Source organism: Canis lupus, chromosome 22 (genome assembly GCF_011100685.1).
Source record: "Canis lupus familiaris isolate Mischka breed German Shepherd chromosome 22, alternate assembly UU_Cfam_GSD_1.0, whole genome shotgun sequence".
NCBI classification, from domain to species: Eukaryota; Metazoa; Chordata; class Mammalia; order Carnivora; family Canidae; genus Canis; species Canis lupus.
Genome location: NC_049243.1, coordinates 27,047,503 through 27,060,822, shown reverse-complemented (window position 1 = coordinate 27,060,822; position 13,320 = coordinate 27,047,503). Strand labels below are relative to the sequence as shown.

Below are 13,320 nucleotides of genomic sequence, written 5' to 3'. Positions count from 1 at the left end.
GAAAGAAACATAAAATGCCACTGGGTAAAACGCACCAAAATGAGAACATTTCAAGTAACAGAACCAAAAATGGAAATCTGCATTGAAGAACACTTTCATTGAGTGCTTTAAATAAACTTACAAATATTTAAAAAAAGTCATAGAGACAATGACTCTCATTGATGACAACTAAACTCTAGTAACCTGGCAATCTCTAGTACTTCTTCAACCCACCTCCTAATTCAATATTTTTTTTATAAACTTCCTTTTTATAAACTTTCCTTTAATGATCATAATCTTCTCTACCTTTCTTATATGCGATTATGATCAAATTCTTCAGCTGTTTTTAATTTTTAAAATATTTTTAAAATATTTTATTTATTTGAGAGAGGGGAGAGAGAGAACAAGCAGAGAGAGAGAGAGGGAGGGAGGGAAAGAGACAACAAGCAGAAGGAGCAGCTGACAGAGGAAGAGGGAGAAGCAGGCTTGCAGCTGAGCAGGGAGCCTGAGGCGGGGCTCCATCCTAGGACCCTGGGATGATGACCTAAGCAGAAGGCAACTCTCAACCAACTGAGCCACCCAGGCATTCCTCTTCAGTTGTTTTTAAACTGAGTCCTACTTTTTGGTGAAAAGATCATATAAAATTAAAACTCAAGCCATTAAGAGATAAATCATCTCATTTTAGTGATAAAATTATTATTTTAAAAGCCATTATGTGGAATATGAAGATAAACTTCTTTAAAACTCACCAGGAGTAATTCAATCAACAAACACCTCTGTGTTCTCATACTTTCCCTCAGCTATATAATTACAGAAGCCTATATTACTGGCTATGCCCCAAACACAGATGACTCTTTAATCATATGGGTCACAGTGAAGTGGTAAGCCTTTTTTTTTTTGAAGTGGTAAGTCTTAAACACAAGTATACCCCAGTGTCCAACAGCATTGCTTACTTATATTGCTGGTAAGCAATTAGATGAATGTCTTTCTATTGTTCTTGACAATGAAAAAAATTCTGCATGTAGTTTTAAAGTATAATTTCATGTATATTAGTTGTGATTTCTCTCACCTTAAAAATAAAACAAACCCTTTTCACTCTACTTCCTCTGTCATCTTCAACCCTATCCCTTCGTTCCCCCATGCAATCAAAATCCCACAGAAAGAGCTGCCTAGACTTGTTTCCAATTTTTTTCCTTCCATTCACTCTTATATACACTGTAATCAAGCTTTCAATCTCATCAACTCCAACAGAACTACTCTTGACAAGGTTATCAATGACCCTATTAAATATAATGTGAATTCCCAGACTTCATCTTACTACACCTATAGACAACATTTGAAATAGCTGACTCTCTTTCTTGACAAACTTTTCTCCCTTGGCGTCTGGGACATGAAATTCTCTTGGTTTCATTGTCTCACTGATAAATCTTCCTTCTCTATTCTACAGTTTAATAATGAAGTGCCCTAGGGCCCTGGCCTTGGCCCTCTTCTCTGTAGTCACTCTCCTCTGATGATCTCATCCTGTCTTTAAATATTATCTTTATGGGCAGCTGAGGTGGCTCAGCGGTTTAGCGCCGCCTTCGGTCCAGGGCGTGATCCTGGAGACCCAGGATCGAGTCCCATGTCAGGCTCCCTGCATGGAGCCTGCTTCTCCCTCTGCCTGTCTCTCTCTGTGTGTGTCTCTATGAATAAATAAAATTAAAAAAAATAAATATTATCTTTATGTTAACAACTTCCAAACATATAGCTTCCAAACTTCACACTTGTATATCCAAGTATTTCCAACTGTACAACCAACAGATCTTTAAAACTTGAACTCTCTTTTAACCCTAAATCTGCCTCACCCACAACCTACCCATCTTATTTTTTTTTTTTTTGGTACAACCTACCCATCTTAATTGAATGCAAATCCATCCTTCGAGTTATTCAGTTCCAAAACCCTGGAAGTTAATTTGACTCCTATCTTTCTTTCATGTCCTCCATCCAATTCATCAGGAAATCCTAATGGCTCTACTTTTAAAATATATTCAGAATCCAACCAGTTCATAGCACTTATACTGCTATCACCCGATCTGAAGCTCTATCACCTCTCACCAAGATTACTACAACAGTCTCATAACAAGTTTCTCTGCTTCCATCCTTAAAGCTCTATAGCCAATTCTCAGTAACAAAGCAAAACAAAACAAACTTCTGGGACATTAACAAAGTTATTGAATACTCTTTGAGGGTCTACTATGTACCAGCCAGAATAATCCTTTTATAATATGTCAGATCATGTTACATCTCTTCCTAAAGTACTGCAATGCTTCCTTTCACTTAGGGTTAAAATCAAAGTCCTTACAGTGACTTCAACAAACCCATTACTTCTCTGATCTTACCTATTCTCTCCATTCAGTCATTCCAGTCATATTGGCTTCCTCATTACTCCACAAACATCAAGGAACCCTCTTGCTTTTGCATTGACTGTTCCCTCTGCATGGAAGTTCTTCCTTGAGAACTTTGTTGTCTCCCTCACCTCCAAGTCTTTGTAAACTTCTAACCTCCTCAATGAGGCCTACTGGCTGACTCTATACAATTCTGAATATTTCTTCCCTGTTCTCCATGCAGCACTGATGTTTTTCTTTTATCCTTTGCAGTTTTCACCTTCTTCCTCTAAGATTTGCTTATTTATAATGTTTACGGTTTCCCTGTACTTTCTCTCTCTCTCTCTCTTTTTTAAAGATTTCTTTACTTTAGAGAAAGAGAAAGAGTGACTGTGTGCAAGTGTGGGGGAGGAGGAGAGGAAGAGAGAATCTGCAGACTCCCTGCTGAGTGGGAGCCTAACTCGGGACTCAATCCCAGGACCCTGATATCACGACCTGAGCTGAAATCCAGAGTCAGACACCTGACTGACTGAGTCGCCCAGGTACCCTTCCCTGTAATCTTTTAAAATATAAACTCTATGAGGCCAGAGATCATTGTTTTGTTTGCTGAGGTATCCCAAGCACCTAGAACAATGCCTGCCACATAGCAGATGTAAAACAAATATTTACTAAATGAATTTCATTCTCATAATAATGACCATGTGAGGAAGGTGTTATATATTTTCATCCTATTTGGTAGATGGAGAAGTTGTAAGACGAGGGGCAGAGAGAGTAGAGAAGACTAAGTTCTTTTATCCAATATCATCACACCATTGTCAAGTTGCAGAGATAGAACTCGAACTAGTATCTGTGAATTTTCCAAATACTAGAGCAGTAAATAATTTAACAAATCATTTCAAAAAAATAAATCTGCCCTCACACAAAAATCCTCACAGTACACAGGTAAGCATAATTTTTTTATTATTAAATATTATATTTATTGTTCACTATACCTTTGTAAGAAAGTCTTTCAACTTAAAAATAGTCATTTTTCCTCAGTGTTGGGTAAATTGACCTGTATTAGCCCTTGACAGACCAGAAGAATCATACTTTATGGGTGACTTTAATATAAAAGTAATTAAAAAATAAATAAATAAAAAAAATAAAAGTAATTCTATTTTGTCTAAATCACAATCTCTTAATTTCTAAGACCTTTCAATAAGTAGACAACACACTGTTTAATTTCTTTTTTCCTGACTGTGATTCAATTCTGTTTATATTATTATTAAATTTATGAAAAAGCCTGAGACAGAAAACTGTATTTTCAGCTAAGAGGTGATAAACCTTTAAGAAACAAACTTGTACCTGGAAGGGTTCTGTGTTGCTTAATTTCTTACTTTTTTTAAGATTTATTTTTCTGAGAGAGAGAGAGAGAGAGAGAGAGAGAGAGAGTGCACGCGCACATGTATGCAGGCCAGCCAGGGGAGGGCAAAAAGGGAGAGGGAGAGAAGCAGACTCTGCTGAGCACGGAGCCCAACGTGAGGCTTGATCTCACAACCCTGAGATCATGACTGAGCCAAAATCAAGAGTCAGATGCTTAACCAAAACTAAGCAACCCAGGTGCCCCTGTGCTGGTTAATTTCATGTGTCAATTGGCTGGGTCACAATACTCAAATATTTGGTCAAATACTATTTATTTTGTTTTTATTTTGGTCAAACCCTATTTTAAATATTTCTGTAATGGTATTTTTTAGATAAGATAAACACTATTTTAAAAAGATTTTATTTATTTATTTGAGAGAGAGAGAGATGCAAGAGCATGAGAGAGAGAGCACAAGCATGGTTAGCAGCAGAGGGAGAGGGAGAAGCAGGCTCCCCACTGAGTAGGGAGCCAGACATGGGGCTCAATCCCAGGACCCTAGATCATGACCTGAGCAGAAGACAGAAGTTTAACGGACTAAGACACCCAGGTGCCCCAGAGATTAACATTTAATATAAAAAAGGGGTGGGAGAGGAAAACCATAAGAGATAATTATTAACCACAGAGAATAAACTGAGGGCTGCTAGAAGGGAGATGGGTAGGGGATAGGCTAAATGGGTGATGGGCATTAAGGAGGGCACTTGTGATGAGCACTGAGTGTTATATGTAAGTGAAGGATCACTAAATTCTACTTCTGAAACCAATATTACACTATATGTTAACTAACTGGAATTTAAATAAAAACTTACATACACACACACAAAAACAAATAATATTTAAACCAGTAGACTTTGAGTAAAGCCAATTACACTCAATAATGTGATGGGTCACATCTAATTAGGTGAACGCCATACTAAACCAAAGACTGACCTCCTCTGAGCAAGAGGTAATTTTGTCAGCAGACTGTCTTTGGACTTGAACTGCAATTCTTCCCTCAATCTCCAGCCTGCCAGTCTACCCCATCAGATTTTAGACTCATCAAGCCTCCACAATCATGTGAGCCAACTCCTTAAAACAAATCTTTCTCTCTCTCCAGATATCCATTGGTTCTATTTCTCTGAAGAATCCTAATGCAGGTTCACAAACAAAACTGTTTCTTTGTTCAAGAGTTATAAGGGCACTAAAAACACTCAGGAACCCTATGAGTCAAACCAGTGTTAATTATCTATGTTTTCCTATCAGTAAAATACTAAAAGTGTTATAAGCAAACAAAAATCTGGGATACGATGCCATTATTACTGACCCTTGAGAGTCAAAGGATTTGCTTACCACATAGTAAAATAGTATCACATACTAATGATAATTTTAGAATGTAAGTTTTTTTTTCCCTTTGGACCAAGGAATCATTTGTTCAAGAGAAACCAATCTTAGAATCCCCAACTGTTAAAATCATTTAAAAAGAGGTAGTTTGATATAAACAAGGTTAGGAAACTTTTCCAGCCCTTCTCCTAAAAAATAAGTCCTTGAGGGAAGCTAAGGTACCATGAGGTGCAATAGAACTAAGTTTGAAAACTCATTTAATCACCTTGTCCTCAATAAACCCAATGAACCTTATGCTGCCATGACTACCACCATGCTGGGCATTTAGAAACAAATTAAATGATTTGGCCAAGACTACAAAATTAACTACTAGCCAAACTGAGGCCTTCTAACTTTGTCCTTTATTATTTTGCAAATTTTGTAAAAATAAAAAGCTATCTTTCTAAAATATGCAAAACACTTTACCTGCACAATGTGGCAGGTTAGCAGAAGAAACAAAAAACCCCAATAGAACCTTGTGGTAGGGTTCATATCAGCACATCTGCCTCTCTGGCATCATTCCTGCTGACTTCATCACTCCTATGAGGAGAGGAAGGAAGATAAGCCTTTGCCTGTAATATTGGCTACATTAATGACCTAAATAGATTTTGTCCAGCACTAACAGAGCAGCAAATTAGGGCATCGAAATGTAAATTAAATTGTAATTACTTACTTCTGGATAATATATCTTCGGTGAAAGCTACCCTTGAAATTGAACATAAAAAATTCTTATATGCAACTTTGCTAAAAAATACATTTTTACTTGCAAACAGAAACATGAGCAACTTAATGAAATGAACAAACAGGATTATTTCCTCCATTTGATAGAGCAGGAAACATTAAATGACTTATTCAATATCACACAGAAAAATAAAAGTGTCAAGCCATCATCTAAGGTTCTAACACTATAATCTACTAGAGTTTAAACTCTTGAGGGACAGACACTTTTCTGAGTTCACTGCTGCCAGCACATGGCACAGGACCATGCGCATCACTAGAGCTGATGCTTATACCAGTGCACATGCTCTGAAAAACATTAGGAGAGCTAATGTATTTAATGAAGAAGCAAAATGATAACTGGATAGTGGCTCTCTTTCATATCACAAACAAGGCTAATTTGTAATAAAGAATCGAGAATGAAACAGTTATATCAAAAAAGCTCAACCATGGATTACAGGCCAATATCATAGACTTACTGTCAATCTTTAAGATGACTATTTCCAATTTAACCTTCCCGCTACTTGAAAAATCATGTCGTCAGCATCTCCCAGTCCCATTTTCTATCGTTGACTTTTATATTCCTGTTCACAAATCTTGAGGAACTTCCTAGAAAAAAACTTGGGAGTTTCTTCCCATCAGTGATCAAAATCATACAAACCTCTGTCAGTTGTTTCAATTGAGCCTTGTTTTCACTTAATTCTTCTGACAGGTCATTCTTTTTCACTTGCAGTTCACAGATTTCCTTTCTTAATGGATTCACTAGTTCATAGAATCGAATCTTTAAAAACAAAAATCAAATTAGTAAACAGTTTTAGAATCCAAGTTACAATTAAAATTTGTTAATTTATAGTACCCTCAATTATGAGTGATAAAATTATTAAGGTAACAAAAGGAAGCTGTTTAGAAGTTTTGTATCATATGCCTGTATAATAAAGTTTTGTTTTGTTTGTACAAAACCAAAGCAAGGCAGTTGTTAACTGACCCTGACCACTAATACTTTAGTAAGGCTTGATGTTCAATTAAGTTTCCTCAATGCCAAGATAATCTAAATCCTTGACCCCTGACACAGTGTCTCTTTCTTCTTCAATATCTATATTCCATTTACTGCTTACTCCCCATCTCCTACCACTGCTCACTCCACCCTATCTGCTTGTTACTTCCTGAACACACGAAGTGCTTGAGTTTTGCTCTATCTTCTGATAGAAGATCTTCCCATATGCAAATGCATGGCTCATGCTTTCACTCCTTTCAGGACTCTGATCAAATGTCACCCTATCAGTAAAGCCCTAATTCCTCTAGCCTGATTTGAAATAGCCTGGTGACTGTTCCTAATCTCACTCCTGCTCTTTTCTCCATAGCATTTACAACAAACATTCTACATATTACTTTTAATTTATTGTCTGTATCATTCCACTTGAATGTAAGCTCATAAAAGAATTTTTGCCTGGTTTGTACACTGCTCTATCTCTACTGTCTAAACATAAGCCTACATCCTTAGCTCTTGGTGAAGCTCTATTGCTACCATTGCTGTACAAGGGATAAACAAGATGAATCAAGAGATATCTTTTATACCAGTATTTCTATTCAGTTCAGACCTCTCTTCTCATTCATAATTCTCTCAGAGGAATTTGTCTGCCCTAATCTAGTAAAGTGTTCCATCTGACAATTTCTATAAAATTAAGAAGCCATGGACAAATTAGGAGAAAGTACTTATTCCTATATATCAAATAGGCATGCAATCTGCAATTCCTTAATATATTGCTGAATTGTAAGAGTACCACATCTGGTAAGAGGCTAGTCCTTAACACAATGAATTTGGGTATAACTAACTAGTTAGGATAATACTATTTGTGAAAACAAAAGATAACAAAGAACATTAAAAAACCAGAGAACAAAAATATGTGTAACTGCCACTAGTGGGATACTTGATATCTACTATATAGATAAAGTCACAACAGCATGTGAGAAATTTGATTTGTCTTGGACAGTACACTTTGGACAGAAAAAAATATATTTGAGCTATTTAAATAAAAATAAATAGGAACACTTTTTTTTAAAAATTTTATTTTACTTATTAATGATAGGCACACAGTGAGAGAGAGACGGGCAGAGACACAGGCAGAGGGAGAAGCAGGCTCCATGCACCGGGAGCCCGATGTGGGATTCGATCCCCGGTCTCCAGGATCGCGCCCTGGGCCAAAGGCAGGCGCTAAACTGCTGTGCCACCCAGGGATCCCGGAACACTTTGTTTTATATGAGATCATTAATCCAGAAACCTTAATGCAGTTGAGACCAAGAATAGCAACCACCACTCCCTCAAAAGTAATAGGTATATTTAATATTTACTACGTGCTTATGATGTTCTTTTTTAAATTTAAAAAATTTTTTTGTCTATTTATTTATTATGTTCTAAGCACTCTGCTAAGCATTTCACATACATATTCCCAGTTAATCTTCACAATTACCTCAACAGAAAGGCACTATTATTATCAGTCTTTTCATATATGAAAAAGTTTAAGCCTCTAAGGGTGAAATAACATCTATACATGACAAACCAGCAGTTCTCAATGTGTGGTTTAGGAACCTCTGGTAACCACTCTGCCCCTCTGAGACCCTTTCAGGAAATTCATAAGATTAAAACTATTTTCCTAATAATACTAAGATTTTTTTTGCCTGTTTTATTCTCATTCCCTTATGCTTGTTCAGTGGTGTTTGCCAGTGGCTACCTAATTGACGTGCAAGGAGATCACTGCCTTTAAGGTTAATAGAGTGTGCTTATATATTCTTGTGTTTTAAAAATGTCTTACTGTTAATTTTCAATATGGTAAATAGTAATAGATACTGCACATATAAACAAAAAAGCTTCTTGGCGTCCTTAGTAATTTTGTGAATGTAAAAGGATGCTGACATCAAAAACTTAAGACTACTGCCATATATGAATTCTATGTGTAGACTTGTATAACCAACACTGCAATACATCCTGAACTAGACGGACCACAAAGATCTCCTTCATCCTACCACTTTATAATCACACCAATTCCTCTCTTCTCTACTCTCCCTACCCACTGGTTACCACTAATCTGTTATCACTATAATTTCTCATTTTGAGAACATTATAAACCAACAATTCATGATAAAATGATTCATTTCTATGGACTATGTAGCCATTAACTTCATAATCCTACTTATTGCTTGACTTTGAAGATCAATGGTCAAGACCCTTTAAAATTTGGTGATCTGAACACCACTCACCATTTTCAGATCAGGGCCACAAAATAAAACAATTTATCAAATGGATACTTTGAAGGTATGGCTATTACATAAATGGCAAATTCTAAGTTGAAAACATGCAGTTTTTTAAAAAAATGATTTAACACACTTACAGATACATATTCAGGAATAGAAAGCTGATCTTCAGGAAAACCTTTTAGTTTCATATATTGCTCTTCTGTCAGCTCAAAGTCACGGAGGTTTCGACGAATATCTCCCGCCTTCTCTCTTAGCTGAGTATTTGTCTCTTCTAGTTGTTTCTGTCTCAATAAAATCGTTTCCATTTCTTGTTTCATTAGTTCTTGATATTTTCTACATTAGGAAAGAATTTATGGCAAGCTTAAAAAAATCTTTGAGATTTAATTTTCTCAAAGTTACCTTTTTATAGTAACACAAAAATAGGAAGTGAGAAGCTCTCTAGCTTTCCCCTTCCTACTGTATCACAACCATCAACATACAAATATGCTGTTATATCTCCTATCTTTAAAAAAATGGACAGTGGCCCCATTTCACTGCCCTATTTGCCTCTCCATAAAACAAAACTTCTAGAAAGTTGTCTATATTCACTCTCTCTGATGCCCTTCCTTTTAAACTCATGCCAATTAGGTTTTCATCTTTCCTACTCAAATCTCAAGGTTGCCAATGATATCCAGATTGCTAATGATCAATTCTCGTTCTTTTCAGCCATAATTAAAGGATTACTGGACACAATTGATCTCTTCTTCTTTATACACTTTCTTCACCTGGCTTCCAAGTCCCTATACTCTTGTCATTTGTTTCCCATTTTACCGGTGGTATTATCTCAATTTCCTTTTTGTGGTTTACCTTAATATTAGGAGTATTTGGCCCTCTTCTCTCTATATATTTATTACCTTTGGGAATTCATCCAGTCTTATGACCTAAATATGTTCTATCTATATCTTAATGACTTCCAGATTTATAACTCTTGACCAAACTCTTCAAATACCTACATATGGAATGTTCTATCTATATCTTAATGACTTCCAGATTTATAACTCTTGACCAAACTCTTCAAATACCTACATATGGGTTTCTAAGAAGACAACTCTAACTGAACATGTCCCAAAGTGAACTCCTACTCTTCACTCACAAACCTATTCCACTGTGGTTTCCCTATCCCTTAGTTGACAGCAATTCCACCCTTTCATTTATTCAAACCAAAAATGTTGCCGTAATCCTTGACTCTTTATCTCTTGAACCTCACATGTAATTCATTAGGATATCAGCTCAACCTTCAAAATATATTCAAAATCCAACTACCTTTTACCAGCATCAGCTAACAAGATTATTGCAATAGCCTCTTCTTAACTGCACTTTCAACATCACTTACTCTGAAAATGCCTCAAGAATTAGAGTAGAAGCCCTACCACTGAATGCAGTGGTTTCCAAAGCACTGTCTCCAGACTAGTGGCATCAGAATCACCTGAGAACTTGGTGGAAATACAGATTCTCACAGCTCTCACCCCAAATCAGAGTATCACAGGTTGGGACCCAACAATCCTTTTTTAACAAGACCTCCAGATGGTTCTGATGCATACTGAAGTTTCAGAACTACTGATCCAATGTTATAGTGCCTAGTAACTGATCAGATTATCTTTTAAAATATCAATTAAATAGTGAAATCTTATACAGAGAAAAGATAAGCACTTTACAACATATTTACATTTACTTTTAATTAACACACATAATTAACACTTGTCAAATTTTCTATGTAGATTTTTTTAAATACAAAGGTATGCTTTGCTTTTGTGTAAGTCATTGTTGGGAAGAAACCTGAGAGGATGCTTTCTATGGATTTGTTTGGTTTTTGCTCCCAACTTTTAAATCTGTCTTGCTTTCACTTAATTTGATGATTTTTTTTTAGTCACTCACTTTTATTAAGTCATTCCAAAGAATTCATTATAGTTTTCATAGAAATAGCAGTATCTTTTTTTCCACTCCTATTTTATTGTTCACGTAACTTTTAATAAATTATGTAAGTATAGCAAGTGCAACTATCACAGGCATATTTGAGAGTAAATACAATGGACCCTTAGTAGACAACTGAGCTGGAAGAAAGAATGTAGGTAAAATAGAAGATAATTCATACCTGCAGATTGAAATGGGCCATGAGAATTAGTGTGCTTGACAGAGCTAATGAAGAAAGGTTACTTCAGATAACAGGTTCAGTAATGGTGAGCTTAGGGAACGTCCATTGTCATTTATAGACTGCCTACCTCAGCGATGTCTGTTGAATGAATTCTGATTTTTTTGTATCTTATGTACTGTATCAAGTAACCAACTTTTTTTGTTGGCCTAGATGTAAAAATGATTACCATCACGGACTTAAAATTTCTCTTTTAGTTTATGATAGTATGCATGAACAAGCAATGAAATTACTTTTAATGGCTCAATAGGTATTATTGTTTTTTAAAAACTTTCTTACTTGGCATCCTTTTGTTGAAAAGTCAATTGATTGTCCAATCTCAATGTCAGTAGCTGCTTCTGGTGAAGTGCATCATTTAGTTTCTCCTCCAATTCTTCAATCTTAGTAAAGAGAAAGAGGTAAATTATGTGGTCAACTTCCAAATTTATCACTAAAAATGTCTGAAAAATACTAAATATAAAAAAAAGAAAGAAAGTGCTTAAAAGAAACAGGCTAGGGCAGCCCGGGTAGCTCAGCAGTTTAGCACCACCTTCAGCCCAGGGCGGGATCTTGGAGACATGGGATCCTGGAGACCCCGGATCGAGTCCCAAGTCAGGCTCCCTGCAAGGAGCCTGCTTCTCCCTCTGCCTGTGTCTCTGCCCCTCTCTCTCTTTCTCTCTGTGTCTCTAATGAAAAAATAAATAAAATCTTAAAAAAAAAAAAAAAAGAAAGAAACAGGCTAAAGATAGGAAGAGGTTCCTCTGCAATGGTTATATTAACAAATTACAAAGTCTGCATACAAATGGTTTTCAAACTGTGGTTTAGACTGCTGCTACATATACGGTTTTTCGCCAGGCTGTCATCAGACTTTTTCCTCTTAACCCACTCTCATTGAGAAGCCCACTAACAACTGGCATTTTATTTTGGTGCCTCACCCAGGTAATTATTTCTCACTAGACCTGCATTTGTCCCTTTGATCCATATATCTCCAAATGAATACTCCATGGATGACATCACAAATGTCCAAAAGAAAACTAGCCCTCAGCCTCACCTAATCGTACATTTCTTGCATCTCCTCAGTCTCCAATGCAAAAACACCCAAGTCACATTTGATGTCTACTTCTCCCTCACCACTTTTTCTAATCAGACACGATTTTGTTGTTGTTGTTGTTGACTTCATAAATAGCTGTCAAAACTGCTCAGTCCTCTTTGATATCTGCTGACAAGTCTTCAGTTAGATCTCTATCAGTCACCTCTCACCAGGAGTGTTTCCTTATACCCAGTTTTGTCAATCTCCAAATTTATCTTTCTTTTCAAAAATGTTATTAAAAATTTATTTCCCCAGTTTTAGATGCTTCAGAGGATCGTCACTATTTTCTTTTTTCTTTCTTTTTTTTAAAAGAAAGTTTTTTTTAAAGATTTTATTTATTTATTCATGAGAGACACAGAGAGAGAGAGAGACAGACAGACAGACAGAGACACAGGCAGAGGGAGAAGCAGGCTCCATGCAAGGAGCCTGATGTGGGACTCAATCCTGGATCTCCAGGATCACACCCCAGGCTGCAGGCGGCGCTAAACCGCTGCGCCACTGGGGCTGCCCACTATTTTCGAAATAAATTCAGACTCATGGCATAATGTACTAATACTTCTTGATCCTGCCCCTGGCAGCTCCTTCCTTCTCTTGTCACTAGCTTAAAAGGATACTCTCTCTTCCAGGCAAAGTAAGTGCTTGCCATTCTTCAAATATGCTGTAGTCCCTCTTAAGCCTCTATGCACTTCGGTTTTGCTCTTAGTCTAATTAAAAAATTCTTTTCTCTTTCCCTCTTAACCCAGGCAATTCTTGTTCATCTTTTAAAATAGATTAACAGTCAATCTTTAATATAGTCAAGTAGATTCCTCTTGCATCAACAAATTCCCCATCTCTACTTGAGATCATTCCTGTCATTAAGCAAACTACTTCTATCTTCCACTAAAAAGAACAAACAGTATACTCCCTTGATCACACCACTCCCTATACTAATGTACCATTTTTCTGCTCACCATCAGAGCGAAACCTCAATATTTTATCCCATAATATTCCAATA

The 13,320-nt window shown here is 36.4% G+C and overlaps 1 protein-coding gene across 9 annotated transcripts in view; it reads right to left on the bottom strand.

The window, feature by feature from the left end:
- Positions 1 to 13,320, bottom strand: part of PIBF1 (progesterone immunomodulatory binding factor 1) — a 197,848-nt gene that overhangs the window by 176,650 nt on the left and 7,878 nt on the right. For all 9 annotated transcript variants that reach the window (XR_005376364.1, XR_005376365.1, XR_005376363.1 and 6 more), the window contains exons 3-5: positions 11,537 to 11,637; positions 9,204 to 9,402; positions 6,479 to 6,598 (exon numbers count right to left, since the gene is read on the bottom strand). Coding sequence is in view for 6 of the 9 variants with exons in the window: in XM_038569726.1 (XP_038425654.1) it covers positions 6,479 to 6,598; positions 9,204 to 9,402; positions 11,537 to 11,637 (420 nt within the window). In the remaining 3 variants the exon portion in view is untranslated. The remainder of the gene's footprint in view (positions 1 to 6,478; positions 6,599 to 9,203; positions 9,403 to 11,536; positions 11,638 to 13,320) is intronic.